This window comes from Agelaius tricolor, unplaced genomic scaffold (genome assembly GCF_023055355.1).
Source record: "Agelaius tricolor isolate 1412-34295 unplaced genomic scaffold, bAgeTri1.0.p SCAF_11, whole genome shotgun sequence".
NCBI lineage: Eukaryota > Metazoa > Chordata > Aves > Passeriformes > Icteridae > Agelaius > Agelaius tricolor.
Genome location: NW_027269271.1, coordinates 1127296 through 1152486, shown reverse-complemented (window position 1 = coordinate 1152486; position 25191 = coordinate 1127296). Strand labels below are relative to the sequence as shown.

General features: G+C 60.1%; 3 protein-coding genes across 15 annotated transcripts in view; 2 read left to right on the top strand and 1 right to left on the bottom strand.

Moving 5' to 3' along the window:
- Positions 1-143: 143 nt before the first annotated feature.
- On the top strand, positions 144-8293 carry LOC139594108 (flavin-containing monooxygenase 5-like). Its single transcript, XM_071435772.1, has 9 exons — positions 144-586; positions 1779-1967; positions 2044-2206; positions 2873-3015; positions 3249-3448; positions 3538-3887; positions 4285-4357; positions 4449-4910; positions 8164-8293. The coding sequence occupies exons 1-8, from the start codon at positions 452-454 to the stop codon at positions 4804-4806; spliced, it is 1611 nt and encodes a 536-aa protein (XP_071291873.1). The 5' UTR covers positions 144-451; the 3' UTR covers positions 4807-4910; positions 8164-8293.
- PRKAB2 (protein kinase AMP-activated non-catalytic subunit beta 2) lies at positions 8180-13246 on the top strand. Of its 2 annotated transcripts, none has more exons than XM_071435775.1 (7): positions 8180-8341; positions 8547-8713; positions 9553-9646; positions 10221-10335; positions 11510-11643; positions 11943-12011; positions 12362-13246. In XM_071435775.1, exons 1-7 carry the CDS (start codon positions 8180-8182, stop codon positions 12437-12439), a joined length of 819 nt encoding a protein of 272 aa, XP_071291876.1. In that variant the 3' UTR covers positions 12440-13246. The 2 variants fall into 2 exon arrangements, with proteins under 2 accessions (XP_071291876.1, XP_071291875.1); XM_071435774.1 differs by having other exon boundaries at positions 10221-10341.
- Positions 13247-13427: 181 nt separating this feature from the next.
- Positions 13428-25191, bottom strand: part of PDE4DIP (phosphodiesterase 4D interacting protein) — a 36660-nt gene continuing 24896 nt past the window's right edge. For 5 of the 12 annotated variants that reach the window (XM_071435745.1, XM_071435754.1, XM_071435743.1 and 2 more), the window contains 20 exons: positions 20951-21039; positions 20688-20836; positions 20272-20587; positions 20012-20180; positions 19776-19892; positions 19228-19696; positions 18409-18644; positions 18137-18188; positions 17649-17866; positions 17300-17494; positions 16556-16762; positions 16277-16402; positions 16055-16174; positions 15788-15965; positions 15582-15706; positions 15269-15370; positions 14547-15127; positions 14336-14474; positions 14189-14235; positions 13428-13994 (listed from right to left, as the gene is read on the bottom strand). In XM_071435745.1, coding sequence (XP_071291846.1) covers positions 13962-13994; positions 14189-14235; positions 14336-14474; positions 14547-15127; positions 15269-15370; positions 15582-15706; positions 15788-15965; positions 16055-16174; positions 16277-16402; positions 16556-16762; positions 17300-17494; positions 17649-17866; positions 18137-18188; positions 18409-18644; positions 19228-19696; positions 19776-19892; positions 20012-20180; positions 20272-20587; positions 20688-20836; positions 20951-21039 — 3668 coding nt within the window. In that variant the 3' untranslated portion in view covers positions 13428-13961. The remainder of the gene's footprint in view (positions 13995-14188; positions 14236-14335; positions 14475-14546; positions 15128-15268; positions 15371-15581; positions 15707-15787; positions 15966-16054; positions 16175-16276; positions 16403-16555; positions 16763-17299; positions 17495-17648; positions 17867-18136; positions 18189-18408; positions 18645-19227; positions 19697-19775; positions 19893-20011; positions 20181-20271; positions 20588-20687; positions 20837-20950; positions 21040-25191) is intronic. The other 7 variants (XM_071435753.1, XM_071435748.1, XM_071435750.1 and 4 more) reach the window with 5 other exon arrangements.

Genomic DNA, 25191 nt, shown 5'->3' with positions numbered 1-25191 from the left:
AAGGTGGCTGGGTGGGCTGGGGACCCAGAGTGGGTAAAGGGTGTGGGTCCTGTCCATCAGATGCCTGGGCTGGTCATGCCAGCGCCCCCCCCCCACCCCATCCCCTAGGTTTGTCTTCCACGCCACAACCTGCTGAAATCCAAAGCATAGCCACATCTCTGCCCTGCCCAGGAAGTCCTGGGGCACTGTCGGCATCATTAAATGCTTACAGAACTTAGTGCACCTCTTGCAGAGGGCAGGGCAAGCCAAGAGGTGTGGCAAGGAGGTAAGAGAAACCTGTAGATCATGTCTGGAAGAACATCTTGTGACACCTTGGCCACCCACAGGAAATATAGGGACAGTCACCCTCAAAACGATCAGCAGTGGGCAGTCTCCCTTGAGGGACGCGCCTGGCTCTGCACCTCCTGGCCACAGCTTCTCCCACACCCCTGCCACCACCACACCAGGGGACATGGCTGCTCGGAGAGTGGCCGTCATTGGTGCCGGCGCCTCCGGCCTGTGCGCCCTGAAATGCTGCCTGGATGAGGGGCTGGAGCCCACCTGCTTTGAGAGGAGCAAGGACATCGGGGGGCTCTGGCGCTTCGAGGTAAGCCCCGAGCAGCCAGGCTGCTCCTTGGCAGCAGCACGGACGGGCTCGGGATCGGTCCTTGGCAGATCACCATGCACCGTTCCCCTGCTTTGCATGCGTGCGGCAGGCAGCTTTCCAGGGAAACCAAGGAAAGTAAAAGTGGTTTGGCAGCGCAGTACCAGCTGGTGTGCCAGGCACATAGGACCCAGCTCCTGCTCACCAGCAGCAGGATGAAGCCTCCCCAAGGACTTCAATCCATGGCTTGCTCCCCCAGCATAGATTTCCCCTTTCCCATTCCTCCTTTCCCAATCTCATCCACACCTTCCTCTGCTATTTTGCTCTTGGTCACTCCCAGCCCTTGCCTGCCTATCTTATCTGACTCCACTGTCTGTACCTGTCCTGCCCAACCCTTGCCTACCTATCTTGTTTTATCTGACCCCACTGTTTGTCCCCGTTCTGCCTAGCCCTTTCCTGGAATCATGGTTGCTCCTCTTTCTGCTTCTGTGCCACTCACCCACACAGAGATACCGTGTCCTGCCTTCTCTGTGCCTTGGCTCTCCCTGCCTTGGAGCCATCCTGGAGCTTATCTCTGCCCCCACCTAATGAAGCTGCTGACTTTAATCCCATGGACCCACCAACAAAATGACCAGTGTTTCTACCATGCTCTGATATGCATGTGGGAGAGCCCTGGGGAAAAACAGGTGGCATCATGTCAGAGTGGGGTCTGGGGTGGATCTGTCACAGCCCACTAGTTCTACCTGTGGTGGGTCAGGGGCAGGGTTGGTGGAGCAGAACCAGAGCAGCAGCATCTAGCTGTCGAGGCACAGACCTGGTAAGCAGGAGCAACCACTCAGCAGGAAGCACTGGAGCTGCCTCCACAACTGGTGAGACCTGATGTGGCAGCCAGGGCAACAGCACCACAGGAGCTTTGGGAGTGCACTGCCTCATAGGGGCAAGGAGTGGAAGTGGGGAATCTGAGGCACAAGACCACCATGACCCACTGTCACCACTGCCTGGCTCCCACCAGTCCAGAGATACATCCCTGGTTTTTGGGGTGGGGGGTCTCAACCACAGGAGAGTTGCTGGGTGGAGGGATGGGTGCTACAACAGCCTGTGGCTTAATCCTGCACCCACGGGGGAGGTGCCAGGCGGGACAGGCAGGTGGCCCATCATTGCCTGGGCAGCGCTGAGCTGTGCCCCCCTCCCACAGGAGCACCCCGAGGACGGCCGTGCCAGCATCTACCGCTCCGTCATCATCAACACCTCCAAGGAGATGATGTGCTTCAGCGACTTCCCCATCCCCGAGGACTTCCCCAACTACATGCACAACTCCAAGATCATGGAGTACTTCCGCATGTACGCCCAGCACTTCGACCTGCTCCGTCACATCCGCTTCAGGGTGAGGCCTGGGGCCCGAGGGGGAGGTGGCAGCGGGAGCGGGGCACAGGGTGCCTGACGCCGCTGTCCTGTGCCAGACCAGCGTGTGCCGCGTGTCCAAGCGCCCCGACTTCACCAGCAGCGGGCAGTGGGAGGTGGTGACGGAGAGCGAGGGGAAGCAGGAGGCGGCCGTCTTCGACGCCGTGCTGGTGTGCAGCGGGCACCACACCAACGCTCATCTCCCCCTCAGCTCCTTCCCAGGTACTGCCCTGTGGGCTGCTTGCCCGCTCCCTAGCATCCCTAAATGCTTCTGCAGTTTTAACACACTAGGTGGGATCACAAGAGTGTCCAAAGCATCCTGCTGGCAGATGTCACTGCTGCCAGCGTGACTCTCCCACCTGACACAGGCTCCCTCCCCACGCTGCTGGCCAAGCACCTGCTGGGCCCTCCAGCTCCTCACCAAGGCTGGAGGGCTCAGCACTGCTGGTGGTCTTGCCTCTGGGTGCCAGAGGAAAATGCCTGGAGAGCTTTCAGCTGTGGAGGCCCTCTTCGGCTGGGGAACAGGCTGGAGCACACTGTCCACCAGGGTCTGGCAAGATGGCACAGACCCTGGTTGTTCCTCTACTGGCAATGCATGGCACCAGACACGATCTGCAGCAGAATTTTGGGATGGAAGCATGGAATTCTCCAGTCCAAGCCCTGTTCCAAGCCAGGCTAGTCCCAAAGTCAGAGCAGGATGCTCAGGGCTAACCTATCTTCCATGCTGGTGATGCCACCACCTCTCTGGGCCCTACTCCAGGGCTGCATAGCTCCGGTTGGTCACACTGGTGCTAGCTTGTTCCCAAAACACACCACCAGTCTGAACAGGGGGCAGCCACCCTCCTGTTCCCACATCCCAGCCCAGCATGGCTTCCCTCTCTCTTCCAGGGCTGGAGAAGTTTGAGGGCTGCTACCTGCACAGCCGGGACTACAAGAACCCTCAGCCTTTTTTTGGAAAACGAGTGGTCGTGGTTGGCATTGGGAATTCAGGCATCGATATCGCAGTGGAGCTGAGCCACACAGCCAAGCAGGTGTGCTGGGAGAGCTCACAGGGACGGGACCCCAGAGGGGGGATCATCACCCACCATCCCCCGTGGGCTCCCCAACCTCCAGGACCTGGCACAAGCACCCTGTCCCCTCTCTGTGGGGGTGGCTACTGTGGTCCCAGTAGCTGTGCTGGCTTCCCTGTCCCGGGAGCACAGCAGGGGCCCAGCCCAGTCTGAGCATGCTGCCATGCCACCACCTCTCTTCACCTTCCTTCCAGGTTTTCCTCAGCACCAGGCGTGGGTCCTGGGTGCTGCACCGGGTGGCAGACAATGGGTACCCCTTTGATGTCAGCTATGCCAGTCGCTTTCTGCAACTCATCCAGAACCTGGTGCCTAAAAGTATCCTGAATTCCTTAATGGAGTGGAAGCTGAATGCCCGCTTTGACCACACACTCTATGGCCTAAAGCCCAAGCATGGGTGAGCACCCCAGCAGCACCCCAGGTACCTGCTCCAGCAATGCCCATCCCCCTGCCAGGACCTGAACGAGGTCTGTCTGTGCCTTCCAGGGTCCTCGACACGCACCCCACTGTCAACGATGATCTGCCCAACCGCATCATTTCGGGCAGGGTGCGCGTGAAGCCAAACATCCAGGAGTTCACAGAGACATCTGCCATCTTTGAGGATGGCACCAGGGAAGATGTCGATGCCATAGTTTTTGCCACAGGATACAGCTTCTCCTTCCCGTTCCTCGAGGGCTGCGTGAAGGTGGTGGAGAACGAGATTCCCCTCTACAAATTCATGTTCCCCCCTGATCTGGAGAAGCCAACACTGGCTTTCATTGGCCTCATCCAGCCCTGGGGAGCCGTCATGCCCATCTCAGAGCTCCAGAGTCGCTTGGCCATCTACGTCTTCAAAGGTAAGTCAGGGCAGTTTGGGGGATGCAGCTGGGCTCCCCCAGCCATGCTAAGACTGAGTTATTGCTGGTGGCATCCCCTCACATGCTGCCTCTCCAGACTCACCTTTTTATCCTCCTTTTGCTTCTTCATGAGGACAAAATCCCACTTTGCATTTTTCTACGGCTCTTGCACTGTTCTTCTCTTGTGAGGGTCACTAATTAGTCCTGTTGCCTGCAACCACATTCTCCCTTTCCTTTCCTGCTGTTATTTTCTTTGCCCATGTCTCCCACTTGCTCCTGACGTAGTGGCACGTCCCAAAAGCCCCACGTGCGAACAGGGGCCAGGCTGGGCTGCAGAGCCATCTAGACTATGGCAGGAGCACAGCCCACCCTCCAGATCCAGCCTCCTTTTGCCCAGGGCTGCAGGGCCTGCCGCCACCCGCTGACATGCTGGCCGAAATCACACAAACCAAGCAGAGAATGGCTGAGCGGTAAGGCCCCGGCGCAGCACGGCGCTGCCACCCTCACCCCCGGTGCTGCCCGTGCCAAACCCTCCTGCTCTCCCTCCCTCGCTGCCCGCAGGTACGTGAAGAGCCAGCGGCACACCATTCAGGTGGATTACATCCCTTACATGGACGAGCTCGCCCACCAGCTGGGGGTCAAGCCCAACCTGCTCTCGCTGTTCCTCACGGACCCCAGGCTGGCCATGGAGGTGGCCTTCGGTCCGTGCACGCCGTACCAGTACCGGCTGCGGGGCCCGGGTGCGTGGGCGGGAGCCAGGGCCGCCATCCTGAGCCAGCGGCAGCGCGTGGTCAGCGCCCTGCAGCCGCGGGCCGCCCGCCGCCCCGCCCGGCCCAGCGCCCTGCCCCACGTCCTCACGGTGCTCTTCAGCATCGGCATGATCGTGGCCACCCTCGTCTACGTCTCGCTCTCTGCTTAGCCTAAAGGGAAGGAGACAGCGGGTGCTGCCGGCAGTCTTCTCCTTTTCCCTTGGGCTTTCCCTTGCTAGCTGCGCCGGAGCACGGAGGGAGCCGTTCCTTGAAGGTGCAGCCTGGTCTGTTGCGCTTTCCCTCTGTGATACCACCGAGTCTGCTCTGGGAGCAGCTCCCTAAGTCCTGGCTCGGCAGCCCCACGAGCTCTATCTATGGGTTAGGTCACAGAGGTGGTGGAGAAACTGGGAACGCGCCCAAGCGGGGGCCTCGGGAAAAGGCAATAAAGCTTGTCGCCGTGCCGCAGGGACCGGACAGCACAGTGCCTGGCTGCGTCAGTCTGAGCTCCATCCTGGGGGTCCCGCCGGCACCCCGCAGCCCCCTCAGCCCGGCCCGCAGCAGACATGGCCGCCGGCGGCTGAGACGGCGCGGCCCCCGCCCCGCGCGCCCCTGCCAGCGGCGGGCCGGCCGCCCGCAGCAAACATGGCGGGTGCCCGGCGGCGGGGCCGCGGGTCGGGGGCGGGGCGCGGCCGCGGAGCGCGGCGGGGGCGGGTCAGAGCGCCCCGCAGCGGCCGGCGGGGGGTGGCGCCATCTTGGACGGAGGCGGAGAGCGGGGCGGCGGCGGCGGCAGCGGCAGGTGGGGTCGGGCCGGGCCCGGGCCCGGGGACGGCGGGGCGGGTGTCACTGGTGGGGGTGAGGGTGTCGGCTCCCTGGGCGCCGCTGCGGGAGGCGGTGGGTGGGGCGTGGCTGCGCGTCCCCGCGGTGTAGCGGTGTCGCGGTGTCCTGGACCCCGCAGCGGGCAGACCCCGTCTGGCAGCCCTTCGGGAGGGCCCGGCCCTGCCGGTGTGTCCCGCTCCTCCCCCGGGCCTCGGCAGACCCGCGGCTGCCCGTGGGCCGAGCCCGCCGTGACAGCCCCGCCACCGCCTCCGCCGAGCAGAGCCCCAGCCCCAGCCCTGCCTGCTCGGAGGCAGATTTTCCGCCCCCGCTTACCCAGCTCATCCCCTTAACCTTACGGCGAGCTCAGGGCTCAGCTCTGGTTCCCGTCTCCGAAAGAGGGAGAGTCCGGGCGGATCCGGCTTCCCCGGGTGGTGTCAGCCCGGCGAGATGCTGCACCCCATCCCTCCCTCAGAGCCCCCGGGAATGAATGCCTGCCATACTCCCGAACAGACCCCATCCCTCCCTCAGAGCCCTGGGAATGAATGCCTGCCATACTCCCGAACAGACCCCATCCCTCCCTCAGAGCCCCCGGGAATGAATGCCTGCCATACTCCCGGACAGACCCCATCCCTCAAACCCCCTGGGAATGAATGCCTGCCGGTGCTCCCGGACAGACCCCATCCCATCCCTCTTGCAGAAGCCCCTTCGGGCTGCCTGCCAGTGCTTCCCAGCGCGGTCACTGGCCGGGTGGGAGAGGCAGCAAGCGTGGCACATCCCGGGGAGGGGAATGGGTGTAATTCACATGTCGTTCTCCACATGAGAAGCTGGGGCTGGCTGGAGCCAAAGGGCCCTGGTGATGGGGCAGGCAGGCAGGGGCTTGCTGCCAGACTGGGATGTACGGAGATGTTGTGGAGGTTTGCTGGGGCTGTGGTGTGGGCAGCATTTCCATCCTTGACTTGGGTATACCTGTGTCACACCATCTCCCTGTGCTACAAGGGCTGGCCTGGATGCAGGAGGGTTTGAGCTGTAAAAGTTAATTCAGCAAAGCCAGGTATTTCAGGCTGTGCACAAAGACCTGTCCTGGCACAGGCCGGGTGCCTGTGTGTGTGATGCAGGGGATGCAGATGGCACACGCCAGACAGGAACCTGAGATAAACCTCAGGGATTGTTTGGAGAGCGTAACCTGTAAGGGACAGAGGGACGGGAATACTTTTAGAGAAGAGAAAGGGAAGCTTCACACCTGGTAACATCTGCACATATCTCCCAGGTCTGTCCTGCTACAAGGGAAGTTGAGCTTTTCCCACCTTCCTCCCTATAGATGAGAAGTAAGGGAGCCTCAGTGGAGATACTGGAGAGGAAACTCCTCAGCAGCAGGTCTGGTGGTACAGGGGCAGTTTTTGTGAGGAGCTGTCTGAGCCTCTGCAGAGCAGAGGGGAAAGATGCCAGAGCAAGAGGTGCAGCTCATTTGACCTGGATCTTCAGGTGTACTTGATCTGCACTGAGAGGGGTGAGGGTATGGCTTAGCTGCCCACATGAGCTGCCTTTTAGCCCTCAGGATTTAAGAAATACTGTAGTAATTGCTCCATAATGTTCTAAAGCCTGGCTTTGGCTGGCAGCCTCACTTGGCACCCTTCATATAACTTGATCTTTTAAACAAACCTCCAAATGTCACAAGTGAGCACATGAAGCAAGGCTGGCTGTCCCCTTGCTTGCTCTGCAGATCCCACAGTAAGCTGAAAGCTGCAAAGTAAGCCTGGAAGTGGGCAAAAACCCCAGTCCATCTCAGCTCCTGGAAAGAGGGTAAGGCCTGAAGATCCTGTGTAGCTTGCAGTGACTTTGTTGTTTATCCTAAAAGGCGTGTGGTTGTTCATGGCTTGGTCAGTTGTGTTTTGCTTTCTCTGCACTGGGTGAGATTGGGCATGGGGGCCATCTCCAGCTGCAGAGGGACACTGAGGTGGCCAGGGCTGCCCTTCCCTCACCGTGTCCCTGCAGAGAGCTGGGCAGGTGCTGGCTAGGTGACAACAAATGGTCCTCCTTGCTGTGCTGTGCTGTGCTGCAGCTGACACGGTGACTTGCCTGGTGAATCATAAGTGAATGCTGCTGAGAGCTGAGCTTTTTACAGACACCACAGCATTAGCCCTGCTCCTTGGACAAGCTCCAGCCTGGGCGATTCCATTCGGACACTTTAAATGCTCCCTGTCGCCTTTGCAGGCACAAGGCTCTGCTCTTCTGCCTGCGAGCTCTCGGAGACTTGTTGGGAGCTGTAAAACAGCTGCTACTTTCACTCCCTGGCTGTTTTCTTGCTGGGTTGTCTGTAGAGCTGACTGCAGGACTGTGAAAGAGGCTCTGTTAACACCAGGCAGTTGATTTGACAATAAAGGTTGGCTTTATTTTTCCCATCAGCTCTACTCTGTTGGGTGCCAAGGGTTGATGTGGGACACAGGTGAAGTCGTATTGGTTTTGGAGTCTTAACAATTACCAGCTTAACTAGAGTTATGGTTTTAAGGATGTGGCTATAATTAGGTCAAGCTGTTTGTTTGTTGCATTCCCATTCAGCTCCCAAACTTGGTAGTGGAAATGAACTTGGGGCCTTTTTTAGGGTTGCTGTTCATCTCCACTGGCAAAGAACATTTGGGAGACGGCTCTTTTGCTCCTCTCCTTGCTGCCAGGGCTGTGGGCAAAGGCAGAGTGTTGTTGTGTGTCCCTGCCAGGGGCTGCTGAGGGGCCATGGGGAACACCACCAGCGAGCGGGTGTCAGGGGAACGCCATGGCTCCAAGTCCCAGCGCTCCGACGGCTCCGGTGCCTCCCACCCCGCCAAGGAGCACCCGCACAAGATCATGGTGGGCAGCACCGACGACCCCAGCGTCTTCAGCTCCCACGACTCCAAGGTAGGGGCTGGCTGCTGCCTTCCCTGCCTGCCCTCCAGAGCCTCAGCACACTGCCTGTGTGTGGGGCTGTGCTTCCAGCCGTGCCAGGCGTCTCTGGGGAGCTGGGGGCCTGGAGGAGCTCTGTGGTGCTCCTGTGTGTGGCTGGTAGAGGCCAGCTGCGTGAATGTGTTCATTCGGTCACATCTCTCTGGTTTTCTTTGCCCAGATTCCTGGGGACAAGGAGTTTGTGTCGTGGCAGCCAGATCTGGAGGAGTCAGTGAAACCATCCCAACAGGCTCGTCCCACTGTCATACGCTGGGCTGATGGAGGCAAGGAGGTCTTCATCTCCGGATCCTTCAACAACTGGAGCACCAAGATCCCACTCATCAAGAGGTAGCCAGTCCCTCAAGTCATTTACTCTATGTTCATGTCTGCTCCAGAGCAGAGAACATTTTCCTTTGCTCTCTTGGCTTTTCTCTGCTCACTCAAGCTGTGGGTCTGAGGCAAATACATAGTCAGCTCCATCCCTGCATGGTGCTGCAGGGACAGTGGGAAGTTGTGAAACAAGGACAGGACGGGATGGGCCACTTCGCCTGCCCAGCTGGATGTCACACAGCAGCCAGTGCTGGCAGCAGAGCCCTGCCCAGGTATGCAGCAGCCCTCTGGAAGCTGTCAGCTCTTCCCTTGGCTGCAGCATTACCCCATGCCTAGTTGTATGGCTGCCAGTGAGTGTTAGTTGTTTGTCCCTCACATATCTTCCTGCCCTAATGATGTTCTCACTGTTCTGCAGCACATCTGTGACTTACATGGAAGCTCATGTAGGACTCTAGCAATTAATCTGGAATGAGTTTATCTCAATTTCAGATTTGACAAACAGAGCTGTCCCACTTGCTCTTGTCCTGCTGTGCCAGCACAGGGCAGGAGCTTTGCCCACGTGTTCTTCGTAGCCTGTCTTGCGCAGGGTGTCTGTCACCTCCACTTTCTCAGGGCACGGAGGGCGGGACTGGCACTTGCAGCTGGAATGCCAGGGCTTTGAGCCGTGGAATGCTCAAAGGAGCATTGGAATGCTGGTGCCTGTCATGGCCATGCCTTGGGTCACTGATGATGAGCAAGCCTGACCCTGCATGAGGGGTAGAGGGGCTGGGCAGTGCTGGTTCCTAGGGCCCTATGGAAGAGCAGCATTCAGAGCATCAACAGGCTGATGCCTTTGCACATCTGTTCTCTCTGCACAGCCACAATGACTTTGTTGCTATCCTGGACCTTCCAGAAGGAGAGCACCAGTACAAATTTTTTGTGGATGGCCAGTGGGTTCACGATCCATCAGAGGTAATGCTCCAAGCTTTATCCCTTCAGATCTTGTCTTCTTCAGGGAACTAGACAGGATGTAACTGCAGCAGAGAGGGAACAGGGAGAGCAGAGACTGTCTCCTGAAACAAAAGGCACACCTCCATCCCCTGAGTCATTTCAGAGGCTGCTTCCTCTGGACGTAGTCATGATTTATGGGGAAGCATTGGGAAAGAGCAGGGAAATGCCAGAAGGCCGTCAAGTCCCACTGAGAATTGGCAATGGGAAGATGGGCCATGAGGTCAGCACTCACTTAGAGGTTCTCTTCCAAACTGAATCATGGAGGAGCAGCATGGGAAGGGCAACACACCTACCCATGGGCATGTAGCAGGATGGAGGATGGAAATAGGAGGTGATGTAGGAGTCTGTGATAAAGGAAAATCCTCCTGGGGTAACAGCAGAGGTCTACAAGTGTAGGACAGAGAGGGACACCAGCCTCCTGTGCTCAGAGGTAGTGTTGCAGCAAAGACAGCTTGGGCTGGGAGGATCTAGGAAGCACTGAATGTGCCTCAGTTGGAGCTGAACATAGGAAGATTCTCACTCCAGTTCTTTCCAGCCTGTGGTTACCAGCCAGATGGGGACGATAAACAACCTCATCCACGTCAAGAAGTCTGACTTCGAGGTGTTTGATGCATTGAAGGTGGATTCCCTGGAAAGCTCAGAAACCTCAGGTCGGGGTGAGTTTTGTGGCATTAGAGCTTTGCATGTGCTATTTCCCACCTCCTCTGCTCTGAGACTCCCTGCTCTGGGTGCACAGACCCCCTGGGCAGAGGTGTGAGCCTTCACTGGGGGTGAGCAGTGTTGGGCAGCCCACAGCTGAGGCCTCATCCCTCTGGAGGGGCTGTGTTGGTGTAACTTGTTCTGTGCTAGCACCATCCCAGAGCAGAGCTGCTGCAGTGCGTGGCTGAGGGAGCCATTTCAGACTGGGAAATGCCAGGAACATCAGCCCTTTCTGTCTGATCAACTGTAAGTCATCTGATCCAGGGTACAAGCTAGGTGATAGCAGGATCCAGTTTATTTTCAGCACCTACTCTTGGTTTTCATGCCAAGGTAATTTGTACCAGTGCTAGCACATTGCAAACCTCCCTGTCTGCTTGTGTTACAGCAGCAGGTTGGGTTACCACACAGGCACTGGTGGTGCTGGCTCAGTGTGAAATGCTGGCAGGAAGCTCAGTCGTGTGTGTGTCCCTGGTACAGCCCCATCTCAGGTACAGCTCAGCTCCATGTCCTTTCCCAGCCTGGGCAAGAGAGGCTCTGCTGGAGAGAAGCCAGCAAGCAGCAGCAGCCCAAGGAGATGGAGCCCTTCTGGGGGCTGGCTGTTCCCAAAGGTTCAGATCAGATGTGTCTGGGGATGTGGCCAGTCCAGCTTTCAGTGACCACGAGCTCCCGAGGTCCCTCCCCTGTTTGGAACAGCTGCTCAGTGTAGAGTTTCTGTTTGCCTTCCCTGGACCTCCTCATCAGGCAGCACCTAGAGCAGCCTGCTCCCCGTGCCCCTGCTGCTGAGGGCACAGCTCTGGAGCATGCCAGCTGCTTCCTGCAGGGAGAGGGACCTGGCTGAGCCATGTGCTTGAGGGGTCTTGTGATGGGTAACATGGGGTGCCTGTATTGTGTCAGTGCATGTACCAGCTTACAGCCCTGCTTGGAATTGCCATGGGCTCACCCAGCTGCTTTTTCTGCTGTGAAAAGGCTGACCTGTTGCTATAGAATAGATCCCTGCCCATGGCTTGTGGAGGATGTTTGTGCTTGAAAGACCTTGCTGAGTCCCTCTCAGCTTCTTGGGAGCTGCTCTGTGTTCGCCCATCCTGCTTCAGTCATTTCATGTCTCTGCCTTTGTCTTGTCTCTAGATTTATCCAGCTCCCCACCAGGACCTTATGGCCAGGAGATGTACGTGTACCGGCCTGAAGAGCGCTTCAAATCCCCACCCATCCTCCCACCCCACCTCCTCCAGGTCATCCTCAACAAGGACACCAACATCTCGGTGTGTACCAGCATACTGCCCACTGACAGAGCCACACTGGGGTCACAAAGGGAGTCCTGTTGGCAGGGAGCCTGGGCTGCCCTTGGCTGGGGTCTAGCCCTTGGCATTTCCTAGGAAAAGTGTCACTTGTCCCATTTTCCACACTGATTTGGCCTCTGGTGCTTAGCTGAGCTCTGTGCCTGTTCAGAACAGCCAGAGGCAGTGGCAGCTCAAGCTGCCTGAGACAGCAGCTCCCTGTGCTGGCAGGGGCAGGGGGATCAGGGCTCTGCTGTTCCCCTCTGACACTCCTCTCCTCCTAGTGTGACCCAGCCCTGCTGCCCGAGCCCAACCACGTCATGCTCAATCACCTCTACGCGCTCTCCATCAAGGTAAGCACAGGTCCCACAAGGCTGCAGGTGTGGAGCTGCTCTGGCTCCCAGGAGCCTGCAGCACCTACAGGGAGCAGAACCTGCTCAGCTGGGGGTGCAGATGGGAGCTGGCTGCCTGGTGAGGGCTGGCACGCACAGGGGCAGAGGGTGTGACCTCCTGACAATTCCCTTCAGCCGCCTCCCTGCAGCATGGGGGAGCTAAGCATGGATCAGACCCTGCCCTAGCTCTGCCCCGCTGCCCTGTTGTGCATTGGACTGGCTGTGGGAGTGGGGGCGGCAGGGACAGGCTGGGGCAGCTCCCTGAGCCCCAGGGGTGCCCTGGCCCCAGGTGCTGACGCTGTCTCCCTCAGGATGGCGTGATGGTGCTCAGTGCCACGCACCGCTACAAGAAGAAGTACGTCACCACGCTGCTGTACAAGCCCATCTGAGCCAGGCCTCACACGCTCCCCACGCAGGACACCAAACGCCGCTTGTCTGCACACACTGGGCCACGGGACTGTGTGACAACTGGCCACTGGCTCCAGCCTCCAACCTGGCAGGGACGCGGGCCCCGGCAACAAGCTCAGGGCCACTGGGGCCTGTGACGCTGTCCCATCCTACCGGCGTGGTTCAGCCCTTGGTTTCCACCCACCTGCAGCTTCCCTTGGCTTCTGTGAGTCTCTGGGACCACTTTGCTGCTCACCAGAACAGCCCTTCCTCACGCCCAACACGAAAAGGGCTTCACCCTGCCTGTCTTCTCCAACCTGTGAGGGCCTCAAGGTGGTCCTGGCACTGCACCCAGTCCACGCTCCAGGAACACATCCTGTTCTTCTGAAGGTTGTGCTGCTGCCGTGGTGCTGAATCTCCAAGGCCACCTTGTCTGCTAGGGGCTCTGTGACACTCCAGCCTGACATCTGCCCCCTGTTCCACAGCCCTGGCTGTGGGGCTGCCCCTCAGCTTTTTTGAACCTCTGCAAGGTTCAGCGTCGAGCCGGCATGATGGACAGTAGAGCTGGACACAGCCACTCTTACCTGCTGCTGTGAGAGCACCATCAAGGACTGCAATGCCCTGTCCCCAATATCAGCTGCTTCTGTGGGACAGGGCTGACTTTGTCATAGTAGAGGGGCACTGGCACATGCCCTGGGAAGAGCAGAGCCGGGCAGGCACTCCAGGACCCCGGCTGCACCGCCTGGTGCCGCAGCAGTGCCGTGGGACAGGGGGTTCTCTATTTATTACAGTATTTATTGTTCTCGGTGCTGCTTGCCTGGTGTTGGAGAGGAGGTCCAGAAGAGGAGGAAAGGGAGCACCCAGTGCAGCACAGAGCTGTCCTTGGGTTGTTAAGGTAGGGCACAGAGCCACCCCCTGGGGACAGCCGGGGCCTTTGGCACCCTGTGCTGCAGGTGGTTTGGGGAGGGGGAGCACGGCTGCAGACAGGCATGCCAGAAACACCACAACCCAAAGGAAACCTTTATTGGGGACTCTTCAGCCACTGAACAGAATATGGCATTTCTTACATCTTCTTCCTGCGCTGGGGCCCCGACATGTGCTGAGTCCCCAGAGCGCATTTCCAATACCTCTGTCTATATACATATACATACATCCACAAGCAGGGACAGGGACTCATCGCGGTTACAGAGGGGACCAGGTCCCAGGGCAAGGTGTGCTCAGCATGGGGGGCTGTGTCACCCCACTCTGAGCACGGAGGGTGGAAGGGAGCAAGTGCTGAAGCATGGGCCAGACAAAGGCCAAGCCAGCAGCTGCTGCTGCCATGCCAAGCAAAGGCTGGTGGAGGGCATGCAACCACCACAGCAGCCCAAACCCACTAACTGTGTAGCTCTGAACATCCCAGACCCCTTTCACCCCAGCCCTCAGAGCAGCAGGGATGGGGTCCACTCCAGCCCTCTGGCATGGCTCAGCTCAGCAGCCAGCAGGCTCTTCCATGCTGGCCATTGCTCCTTGCCCTGCATGGGCTCACGCAACAGGCAGGACCTGCTGGGCCTTCACCTGGCAAGAGACAACACATGGCAATAAGGAAGAGCACTACTGTGCCCTGGAGACGGAGATGCTAGCTGAGGACAGATGAGGAGAATGTGTCCCTGTGTCCCCCACAGTCACCCAGCTAGCCCTCAGCACTCCAGGACAGCCACCAGGGGTGTGTGCCACCTGTGTCCATCCCCAGGGCATCAGGGCAAACTCACCTCCAGGTTTGTCCTGGCCTTGCGCAGCACACTGTGGGTCCTGGTCACTGCAGGAGAGAGAGATGGGGTCAGTGAGGTCCCTGTGCCACAGAACCATATGGGCACGTGGGGAGCCGGCCAGCTTGGCTGTGCCACCAGAGCACGTACACTGGCTGACGATGAACTGCTCCATGCTGTCCTTGAGCTGGGCTGTGCTGCGCAGCCGCCTGGCCGTGTTCTGCAGAGCATCCTCCCTCTCGGAGAGCCGGGCCCGCAGTGCCGCGATCTCGCCCTGGAGCACCTGCTCCTGGGACAGGGGCGGGGGATGAGCTCTGAGCACCCGGCCCCAGTGCCCCGCCGACCCCCAGCCCCTGCTCACCTTGCCCTGGTGCTGGGCAGGGCTCACGGGCAGCACGGTGCTCCAGAAGGCAGCGAGGAGGGACACGCACTCCTCCAGGATGCCGTGCAGGGTGCTGGCGCTGCCCCACAGATGCCCCTGCCCCGTGCCCGTCCATCCCAGGGCCTGCGGGAGAAGGGTGCGGGAGCAGGTGCTGCCGGGGCACCCCCATCCCGCCGCAGCCGGGGAGTGGCCTTGCTCAGCCCGGCACAGCTGGGCAGTGCCGGCAGCATTCCCTGGCCTGGAGGCTCCCTGCCTCCAGCTGCCCCTGCAGCCCTCGAGGCTGCTTCTGGGCTCGGGAGCCACGTAATGCACTGAGGTGCACCGAGGGTCTGGCCCCCAGCTGCTGCCTGCCCCGTCCTGCCCACGCTTTACCTCCTTTGCCGGGAGCGGGCAGCTGGGCAGCCCGAGTGCTGGGCGTGTGAGACACATCAGCTCCCGGGCCAAGGCCTTTCCCTCCACGATGTGCTGCTCCAGGGCTCGGTACGTGTCCAGGCGGCCGACAACGTGAGCCCCCGTCAGTCCCTCGCTCTTCCTTAGCAGCACGTCTGCCCCGCGTGGCTCTGTGGAGCAAGCTGGGTTAGGAGAGGACCACTGCCCGCTCCCCTGGTGACCCACCCTGTCCCATCCCAGGCACTCGACTCTGCTCTGAGCTCTCCAGTCTTGCTCAGCAAGGGTGCTGCCACGAGTTCAGCAGAACCCACCGTCCATCCGCCGGAGCACCGACATGCCGGAGGGCAGTGGGGACAGGAGGGGAGCTGCTGAGTTAGTGCCAACATCACGCACTGGAGGAGATGGGAAGCAGCCTGGAACAAGAAACATCTGAGCCCTTGCAGATAGATGTGGCGCTGTGCCTGGGGCTGCTGGGGTCCTGCCCTCCCTCTCTGCCTGCCAGCAGGGCCACTGTGTGCAATCTGCTGCCCCAGGAGAGGTGTCTGGGACCACCCAGGGGTTGCAGAGGGGCCAGGCACCCCAAGGGCAGGGGCTGGGCAGGGATGCCGTGCATGGGTCCCATACCTGCTCGTGTCTCAGCAGAGGGGCCCGGGAGGCTCTCGTAGACGTGCAGCTCCGCACGCAGGGTCTGCAGGAGCAGGCGCTGCTCCTCACTCTGCTGCTGCAGGAGCGTCACCGAGTGCTGCAGCCTGCAGAGGTGACATGTGTGTCCTGTGCCAGCCACCGCTCCCAGTCCTGTGGCCCCAGGGCCACAGTACCCCACACCTTACCTGTTGTTGTCCTCCTGCAGAGAGCGCCGCTCGTCCCGGAGCTGCCGGACACTCTCTTGGCACTCGGAGAGCTCCTCTGCCAGCCTCCGCTGCTTCCCACGCCACTGGCCCAGCTCTGCCTCAGCCTCCCGTGCCCGGGAGCAGGCAGCCACAAGTGTCTCCTGCACCCGTGCCAGCTCTGGGGACAGAGAGCACGGAGGTGTCACCACCACCCCACTCAGCCAGTGCCCTCCGGGGCTCAGCCCCAGAACGCTGGCCCAGCCCTACCTTGGGAGAGGTGGTCCCGTTGGAGCCGCAGGGTCCGGTTTTCCTCGTGCAGAGCCTGGTTCTCCCTGCTCAGCTGCAGCCCCAGCTCCGGTGTCTGGGCATAGACATCACTGGGCAATCCTGTGGAGGGAAGCAGTGCTGAGTCTCTGTCCCAGTGCCCTGCTGTGCAGGGGGTGAGCAGAGGGATGTGCAGAGGCCTGGCCCCGCAGCCCCAGCCCGTACCGCTGCCCTTGCCGGCCAGGCGGCGCTCCAGCTGCTCCCGGAGCCGGTCGTTGGTGCAGATGGACTCCTCCAGGCGCTGGCGCAGGTTGCGGATCTCCACCAGGTGTTCCTCCAGCAGGTCTGCCCCTGCCACAGCCAGGGACACAGCTCAGGGCAGGAAAGGCTGGGCCTGCCCCTCTCCACAGCAGAGCCCTCTCCCGCAGCTGTTGTGGTGCTGGATCTCTTTCCAGTACCCCACAGGCAGGTGGGCTGCCCTGTGCTCTCCACCATGGACCATACCTGTCAGCTTCTGCCCACAGGGGTACCCCAGGGACAGGGCCCCATAGAGCAGCTGGCTGGGCGGGGGCACGTCCCAGAGGCCATGGGGGAGCTCAGCTGGGCCCTGCAGGGCTCCGTGTCGGCAGAACGATGCTGGGGCTTTGCTGCCCTCTCCAAAAGGGCCCAGTGGCACTGTGGGCTTTGCTGGTGCCATGGGCAGTGTCACACCTGCACACACAGGACAAAGCAGGGAGGAGGAGAAGGACAATGAGCAGGTAGGAAGAATGGGGCAATGAACTCCCTCATCTGCTTTTCCCCCCCTTGTTGCTCTTCTCAACAGTGCAGTCCAGTGTCCCCATCACTGACCTCCTGTCCCAACCAAACCTATTCCCCCTGAGGAGCAGGGGCTCTCCCAGGACTTGATGATTACATGACACAAGGTTGAGGGTCTCCACCCAATTCCTACACAACACCTTACCAAATCAGCCTTTTCCTAGAAGACCTGGAATATGCCAGTGTCTACACCTAGGGCTAATGCTGTGTTGGAATGGGTCCCTCCAACCCATCAGGTCCTCTCTACATGAAAGCCACATTCCCACTGTCCCCCAGCCAGAGCAGTGGGACCCGACCTCAAAGCCATAGCCCTGAGAAGAAGGAGGAGATCAAAGGCAGGACATGCAGGTCAGAAGGGGTGGGGATGATGTGTCACAGCACAGCATGCAGGGCAGGCAGGACCAAACCCAAGCCAAGAGGCAGTGTGCTCACTTTCTCCCAGTTGCCTCCGGAGCACCTGCAGTTCCTGCTGTGCCTCAGCCAGGGAGCAGACAGAATTCCCACAGCAGCCCAGGAGTGGCGGGGCCACAGCAGGAGGGGGCCCAGCAGGGAGGAAGGGGGACAGCCCGGGGGCCAGGGCAGGCAGGGGGGCACTAGCAGGTTGGGACAAGGAGTCAAAGTGAAGGCCTAGAGACAGGAGAGAGATGGAGAGAGAGGGGTCACATGGCTCTGGCTCAGCCTGACAGAGACCCTCCTCCCTGGTGCTCTGGGGACCCTGGCACAGCCCGAGAAGCCAAGTCCCTGTGTCCAGGGGTGCTGCAGTTGTGGCCCCTGGTGGTACCTGTGTGTTGGGCGGGCTCCTCGTGGCACTGGCTGTACTCACTGGCTGCATCCCCATCAGAGCAGGGCTCCAGCCCCTCGGAGGTGAAGGATGAGCTGCTGGCAGAGTGGGATGACTCCGAGGGTGGGCAGCTGCTACCTGGGGACTCAGAGCGCTCCTGCAGCTTCACCTCCAGGCTCTCAATCACCTTCTCCTTCTCCTGGAGCTCCCGGCTGAGCCTGTGGAGATGGCCCATCACCAGGTCTGAGCTCCATCCCACAGCCCTTTCCTACATGATGCCCCACGTGCCGTGTCCCACTAGTGACACACGGCTGCTCAGAGATACAGAGTGCCCACAGGGCTTGCCATCCCCAGAGCAGAGCAGCCCCAGGACATCCACCTGGGGCAAAGACCCCGAGGGCACCCTGGGCCCCCACCCTAAGAGCAGTGATAGACCTCAGGGTGCCCATGCCAACACATCCCACAAAGCCTTCCTTGGGAACAGGTACCTCTGTGCCAGGAGCTCATGACTGGTTTTATCCTCCCCGTCTTGTCGATCTCCTGAGAAAGCAAGCCAGAGAAGAGCCAGTCAGTGTCTCCATGTCCCAGGATGCCTGGTCCCACACAGAGCCATAGCAAGACAGCCCAAACCAAAGTGGGTATCCCACACAGCACACAGTAATGTGAGAGCACCTCCTGCTCTTCACCCATCAAAGCATCCCTTCCTGACCCATCACACGCCCATGACACCCAGCCCCACTGCCGCCCTAGAGGTGCTTACTGATGCCCAGCTTGTCGCTGAGCCTCTCAGCCAGGTGCCTGCCCTGGGCCAGCTGCTCCCTGAAGCCCTGGCCCAGGTAGTAGTCGATGTCAGTGCCCCGGAGGAGGTCCTCAAAGGAGCGCAGGGCGTCCCGCAGGTGCTGGGCCAGGCTGCGGCTCAGCCCACGGCCCTCCCGCAGCACCTGCCGCAGGTGGGAGAGCTCCCGAGCCTGGGCCTGGATCAGAGAGTTGTATTTCCTAGGAGAGATGGGCAAGCAGGGTGTTCACAGGGCAGCCAGACGTGCTGAGAACACAGCAGGGATGAAGTGCCATGGTGTGGAGACCCTGGGGGGCAGTCCCTGGTCTAGGGAGACACAAGAAGCTTCCCTCAAAAAGCTGTTAGACCCCATTGGCTCCTTCCCCTGTTCCTGTGTCTGTTCCTTATGTTCCTGAGCCACTCCTTCCCTATTCCCCGATTGGCCCCCACCTTTGTACTGCCCCCAGACCAGGGTCAGCCCCCAGACCCCCATAGAGAAAAAGCTAGACGCTCTGGGTGTGGGTGCTGGGAGCTGAACATCTCACTGTGCAGCTGAATAAAACATCTGTGGATATTATGCAAAGGTCCTTTTTGCTTCCCTACCCTGGGCTATGCTAGCAACAATTCAGACTCCTACACCGTGGAGGGAGTCTGTGCCTCATCCACGGCTGGGACTCTGCCCTACCACACAAACACCCCAGGAACCTGCCTGCAGGGAAACCAAGCAACAGGGAGCCACCAGACTCGGGGAGCTCCTGGAAATCCCTGTATCTCCCCATCTGCTCCCAGCCCCCAGGGCCATACCCTGGCCAAGTGGCAGAGTGCAGCTCCTTGGGCAAGGTGGCTCCGTGCTTGGCCGCGGGCAGCTGTGCCTCGAGCAGGGTGACGCGGTGCACCAGGCTCTGCAGGTCGCGGTGTGCTCGCAGGGCGGGTGGGCACAGCGTGCCGTGCCCGTCCGACTGCCAGCCCTCGTCCTCGTCCGTCAGGCTGTGCGCTGGAGACGCCGAGGCCTTGGGAGCCGCCAGGGGCCGCTCAGCACCCGAGGTGTAGCCACTGGTGACAGAGATGGAGCGGGCACGGCGCTGCAGGCTCTGGATCACCTTGTTGGCATTGAGCAGCTGGGCCTTGAGGTCCTGGATGTGCTGGTGCAGGGCCTCCACATCCTCCATGGTTTTCTGGGCAGTTTTGCCCACTCTGGACATCCCTGGCTGGCACGGGGACCCCAGCTCCTCACCCAGGCTGGTCTCACTGAACACATCTGGCTCCTCGCACTCTGCGGAGGGCACAGTGTGTCACTCCTCTGTGCCAGGGGGGCAGAGCACAGGGATCCCTGGAGCCCTGGCTCTCCTTACCAGGGCTGGTGGTCTCATCACGGTCAGCCTCCGTCTCACTGCGCCCACAGGTCTCATAGCCCAGGTCCTGGAAGTCCACCTGCACTTGCTTGCTGAGCTGCTGTGCCTGAGGTTCACCTGTTGGGCAGCACCATCAGCTCAGGGCCCCCCGGGCAGGATTCACCACCCCTGCCCCATGCACAGCCCATGCACGGGGCTGAGAACACGCCCCCACCCCACCCTGCCTTTTAACTCACGGAGCAGGACGTGGTATTTCTCCAGCTGCTCAGCTTGTGCCCGCACCGTGGCCTCCGAGGCAGCGAGCTTGTCCTGCAGCTCCTGGCACTGCCTTTGGCCCTGTGCCACCTGGGAGCGCAGCTCTGCGCCCAGCCCGGGCCAGCCCCCGACGGGAACCGAGCCCTCCACCTGCCGGAGGGGAGATGGACTGTCAGCTCCGCATTTCCACCCTCATCCCCATCTCCATTTTCATCTCCATCCCGGTTCTCTGCGCACTTACATGGCTCCCGTCCCCTCCACCGGGGCTGCCAGGGCAGGGTCTCTTGGGCATGTCACCCTGGGCCCGGGTCTCCAGCGCCGGGCGTTTGGTGGGCACAGCTCCCCTCTCTGCCGGGAGCCCTGGGCCATCCCCGCTGCCTCCGGCCGGGCGCTCCCCAAGGGACCCGCGGCTCTTCCGCGGCAGCCGCCGGGGCTCGGGGGCCAGGGGGCTGCCCAGCCCCGGCTCCTCCTGCTCCCCGCTCTCCAGCAGCGACGTGGCTTCACCCATCCGCTCCTTCAGCTCCGCGTTTTCCAGGCACAGGCTCAGCATCGCCTTCCTGGGGGCACAAGGCACGGTAAAGGACGGGCAGAGGCCGGGATGCAGGGTGTCCCCTCCGGCCACTGCCACCCCCGGCTCCAGAGCCCCAGAGCTCTTGCCTGATGTGGGAGACAGAGGAGAAGCCGGCTTCCTCCAGCTGCGCCTTCAGCTCCCGCAGCTCCTCCTCAGCCCGCAGCTCCCGTTCGGGCACGGTGGGCGCTGTGCTCCTTTCGGTGCCCCCATTCTCCTTGCGGGCCCAGGGGTTGCTCTAGAGGCACAAAGGGTGACAGGGACGTTTCCCAAGGGCTGGGACGCGGTTTGGCGCTGGCGCAATGCCCAGCTCCGCCACCCCCGCTCCCGGCGTGGCGCTGCCCCGACTCACCTGCTGGGGTGCCGAGCCACGGGCCGCCTCCTCCTTCATGCTGTCGGTGAAGTTGGTGCTGCCATCGGTGTGTGTACCTGCGGCCTGACCTGGGGGACAGCACAGCACACGGGGCGCTCAGAGCAGCGGCACTGGCAGCGCTGCCTCTGTCCCCTCCTCCTGCTGGTACCCACGGTCACTGCGGGCAGCCCCAGGGCGGTGTCTGCTCTCACACACACCCGCTGCTGGGATACTCCCGGCTGGACCGAGCTTCCCCTGCTGTCCCTGGGTGCTGCCACCCCCTCCCTGCACACTGCACCCTGTGCTGGCCCATCTCTGAGGGAGGGGACAGCCCCGGGGATGGGAGCACGGCAATGGCTCCTGCCCCATCCATGCCTTGTGCTTGCTGCCCTGACAGACAGACAGACAGACACACGCACCACCCACCCTGCAGCCGCTCCACACGCCACAGCCAGCAGCAGCAGCAGCACAAGCTTGGGCAGGGAGCCCCGCTGGACTGCCCCACCCCGCTGGGAGGATTGGGGTGCACATCTCACATCTCCTGCCCAGGCAGGGGCAGCTCGGGAGCAGCCACCCTGCCCTCAGTGCCCAAGCTGTGCTGTCAGACATGTCCCGGGGCTCCCTGCAAGCCCTGTGCTGGCTTTGCAGAGCTAAAGGGACACTTGTGTCCCTACATGTGCATGGAGAGCTTGGGCAGAGCTGGGGTCATGCTCTTCTGCTTGCACACGGCTCTGCTCCCGTCCCCTTGGTGCCAAACCCTGGGTGAGGACTCAAGCCCCTTGTCTGGGCAGCTGGGACGTGGCTGTATCCCCAATCCCTGTCACGGACATCTTTTATGGAAAAGCCTTTCCTTAGGATTTTTCCTCCTGAGAAGCTGAGAGGCCTCAGGAACAAATGTAAACAATGGTTATCTGCTGCTGTGGAATGCAACAGGTGCATCTGGGAATGGCCCATCTTGGTTGTTTCTAATTAATGGCCAATCACAGTGAGCTGGGTCAGACAGAGAGTCCCAGCCACAAGCCTTTGTTATCATTCCTTCTTTTTCTATTCTTAGCCAGCCTTCTGATGAAATCCTTTGTTCTTTTCTTTTAGTCTAGTTTTAATATAATATATATTATAAAATAATAAATCAAGCCTTCTGAAACATGGAGTCAGATCCTCATCTCTTCCCTCATCCTAAGACCCCTGTCAACACAGTCACAAATCCCTCCTCTCCCCAGGGGGAGAGACATTTAGACAGGGCCCAAGACTATCCCCTAGAGCTGTGAAAGGCCAGGTTCCACAGCTGCCTGTGCACTAAAGGAGAGGTAACTGCTTTGCCTGTGGCCAAATCCATCAACTCTGGAGCTGCCAGGCAAGGCAGAACACAGAGCAGGGGAGCACTGCTGAAGGGGAAGCCAGCAGGGATGCATCTGGCTCTCAGGAAGAATAGCCAAGGAGCAGCCAGGAAGGTGCCTTGCAGCAGGGCAGGCATTTGCACTGTGCTCATAGCTGGGGACACACTCAGGAGACCCCTGTGTGCCATGAGGCTGCAAAAATGTGGGGAACCTCACTGCTGAACCTGGCCAGACACCACCTGCACGGTGGGGCCTGTCCACGCAAGCAGCGGTGTCCCAGGGAGCAGGCACAGCCATCACTGCCCCGGGGAGCAGGGACAGCCACCACTGCCCCAGAGAGCAAGGACAGCCACCACTGCCCCGGGGAGCAAGGACAGCCATCACTGTCCCAGAGGGCAGGGACAGCCATCAGTGCCCCAGGGAGCAGGGACAGCCATCACTGTCCGAGGGAGCAGGGACAGCCATCACTGTCCCAGGGAGCAGGGACAGCCATCAGTGCCACACAAAGGTGAAATGCTGTTCTGGGAGCGAATGGCTCGGCGGCAGCAGCAGCGCGGGGAAGCAGCAGCTCCTGTAGGCGGCACTCGGCACAGCCAGAGCCCAGCCCCGGAGCCCCAGGGACAGAACCAGAACCTGCCGGCGGCTGAAGCAGCCGGGGCGGCAGCAGTGCCTGGGGGCCCGGAAGGGTGAGGGGTCAGACCGTCGGCCGCAGACTTTGCTGGGGGCTGAGGGCCACAAGGCTCTCAAGGTGGGTCACCGTGGCTGAGGGACCGCAGCAGGGACACACAGCTGCTCTGAGGACCAGCCCTTGTGCCAGGGCACAGCATCCCACTTCTCACCACTGCCCACAGCTCCACGCGGCTCCCAGTGCTCCGGGGCTGAGTAAAAGGGAGCGCAATTCTCAAGGCAAAAGGACCCCAAACCCAACTAAAACCAAGGGGCGGAAGAGGGCGCTGGCTGAGGAGCAGAGATGCGCGCACGCAGGGCAGCTGTGCCCTGGCTGGTGCTCAGCACGTGCTTGAGCCCCCATCACAGCAGGAGCACACCAGGCTGCTCAGCTCTGTGACCGCCACCAGCACAGGAGACAAGAGATGCAGCCACAGCTCTGCTTTCCCACACACTCCTCAGGCTTTCAGCCCAGCCTGAAGGCACAGAGAATTAATTACATGCTTGCAAATTGTACACAGCCCACGAGCACAGGACAGTCGGGTACAGGGGCTGCACAGGAGCCTTCACACTGTGGGAACAAGGGACAGGAAGCGAGGTCCTCAGGGAAGTTCAGAGAGGAAAGAGTGACTTCCACAAAGAGCTACGAGACAGCACAAAGCACTGCACAGTTTGACAGAGGGTGATCTCAGGCAGGGAATGCTCAGCCAGGACTATCAGAGATAAGAGGGGGCCTTAAAGAACAGGCCAGAAAAGCTGGGGCACGTGAGCCTAGGATAACACTGCCCCTAAGGGGCACTGATGCTAACAGAGGCAGGGACAGATCTACAGCAAAACAGACACAGGGGGAGAAGGGAGGTGCCTGAGCACCAGCCAAGACTCCTCTCAGCCATGCCAATGAGTCTGGGCTGGGTCCTGGCCTCCATGGCACCCAAGGGACCAGGGGGCCAGCTGGGCATCAGCGCCAGGATGGCAGGGGGAAAATGGAAAGGTAAGAACAGGGACACAAAGGCTTCTACAAAGTGAGAAGCAAAAGGATGAAGAGAAGATGGTGCTACACAGAGAAGTGAGAAGAAGGGAATGAGATGAAACAAAGAAAGGAAAAGCTAACAAAGTCCAGAGCTGCCCAGCAGCTCCCAGCTGTGTCCCTTCGAGCCACAGGGGAACTGCTCCAGTCACAGTGCAGCTGAGTGCTGACCCAGAGGGGCAGTGCTGCCCTGCTGGGTGCCAAGGGGAGCTCTGCTGCCTCCCAGCCCCGGGGGCACAGGGAGGAGAAGCCCCCAGGGCAGCACAAGGCACAGGTGGTGCCATCTGAAGCAGTTGCAGGGAGCCATGCAGCAGAGCAGCCTCAGTCCAGGTGTGCAGCCCAGCACCACAGAGCTCTTCTGCTCTGCCTGCCCTTAGCTCAGCCTCCCCAGCAAGCACAAACAGATGCTCAGAGCTGCAAAATTTGCTCCTGCCATTCTGAGAAGTGAGTACAAGACAGCAGATCCACAGCCCACTGTGCATGGGAAGCCCTGATCCTTGCAGGGTTGTTGCTACTGTTTTTCAGCTTTCACACCAGCTCCCACATTCCCAAAGAAGGTGGAAGAGAGCCTGGAAAAGGTATGCAGACGTGCCAAGGGGGACAGACACCTCAGAAACAGGGTCCTGTCCGTGGCCCGAGGGACACATGGAGCATGTTAAGGGATATGTACACCTACGAGTAAGGGAGCAGACCCAGCCCAGACCCTGGGAGCAGGGACAGGTCTCAGTCCCCCCAGACCATCTGTCTTAAAGAGGAGGAAACTTTCCCATGAAGGCACTCACAAATTACGTTGAAACAACTTACAATTAGGAAAAAAAGCCAGTCAGTAAAATCATTAACACTGGAGTAGGATTTGGTTTAAGCATAAACTGAATTGCTGGTTCTACACTCAAGTCTTGTGTAAAAGGCCCAGGCAAGTGTCCCCAGGTCTTGAATTCTGTCTCTGGAACACACTTTTCCAGATGCACTGTCTCCCTTTGGGCCAGCCACCATCAACCCAAGGGGTGGGTGTCACTGGGTAAGAAAAATGGTGAGGGAATACAAAAACTCACACTCATGCACTTGGGAGATGATAGAAAACATCTGGTGTTTCCTTCAGAGATAGGGAATCTTTATTTGGCCCATGGTGGTTGGAAAAGAAGGGAGATAGAGGGAATAACTAAAATGGAATGATTTGAATGTGCAAATACATCAGTGGCCACCAGGGTGGG

What these genes read in the sequence shown, in the direction of transcription:
- LOC139594108 (XM_071435772.1), top strand. Translation starts at nt 452, where the DNA reads ATGGCTGCTCGGAGAGTGGCCGTCATTGGTGCCGGCGCCTCCGGCCTG. An exon ending in GGCCTAAAGCCCAAGCATGG is followed by an intron (nt 3,449 to 3,537) that starts GTGAGCACCCCA and finishes TGTGCCTTCCAG; the next exon opens with GGTCCTCGACACGCACCCCA. An exon ending in AAGCAGAGAATGGCTGAGCG is followed by an intron (nt 4,358 to 4,448) that starts GTAAGGCCCCGG and finishes CGCTGCCCGCAG; the next exon opens with GTACGTGAAGAGCCAGCGGC.
- PRKAB2 (XM_071435774.1), top strand. Translation starts at nt 8,180, where the DNA reads ATGGGGAACACCACCAGCGAGCGGGTGTCAGGGGAACGCCATGGCTCC. An exon ending in TCAGCTCCCACGACTCCAAG is followed by an intron (nt 8,342 to 8,546) that starts GTAGGGGCTGGC and finishes TTCTTTGCCCAG; the next exon opens with ATTCCTGGGGACAAGGAGTT. An exon ending in AAGATCCCACTCATCAAGAG is followed by an intron (nt 8,714 to 9,552) that starts GTAGCCAGTCCC and finishes CTCTCTGCACAG; the next exon opens with CCACAATGACTTTGTTGCTA.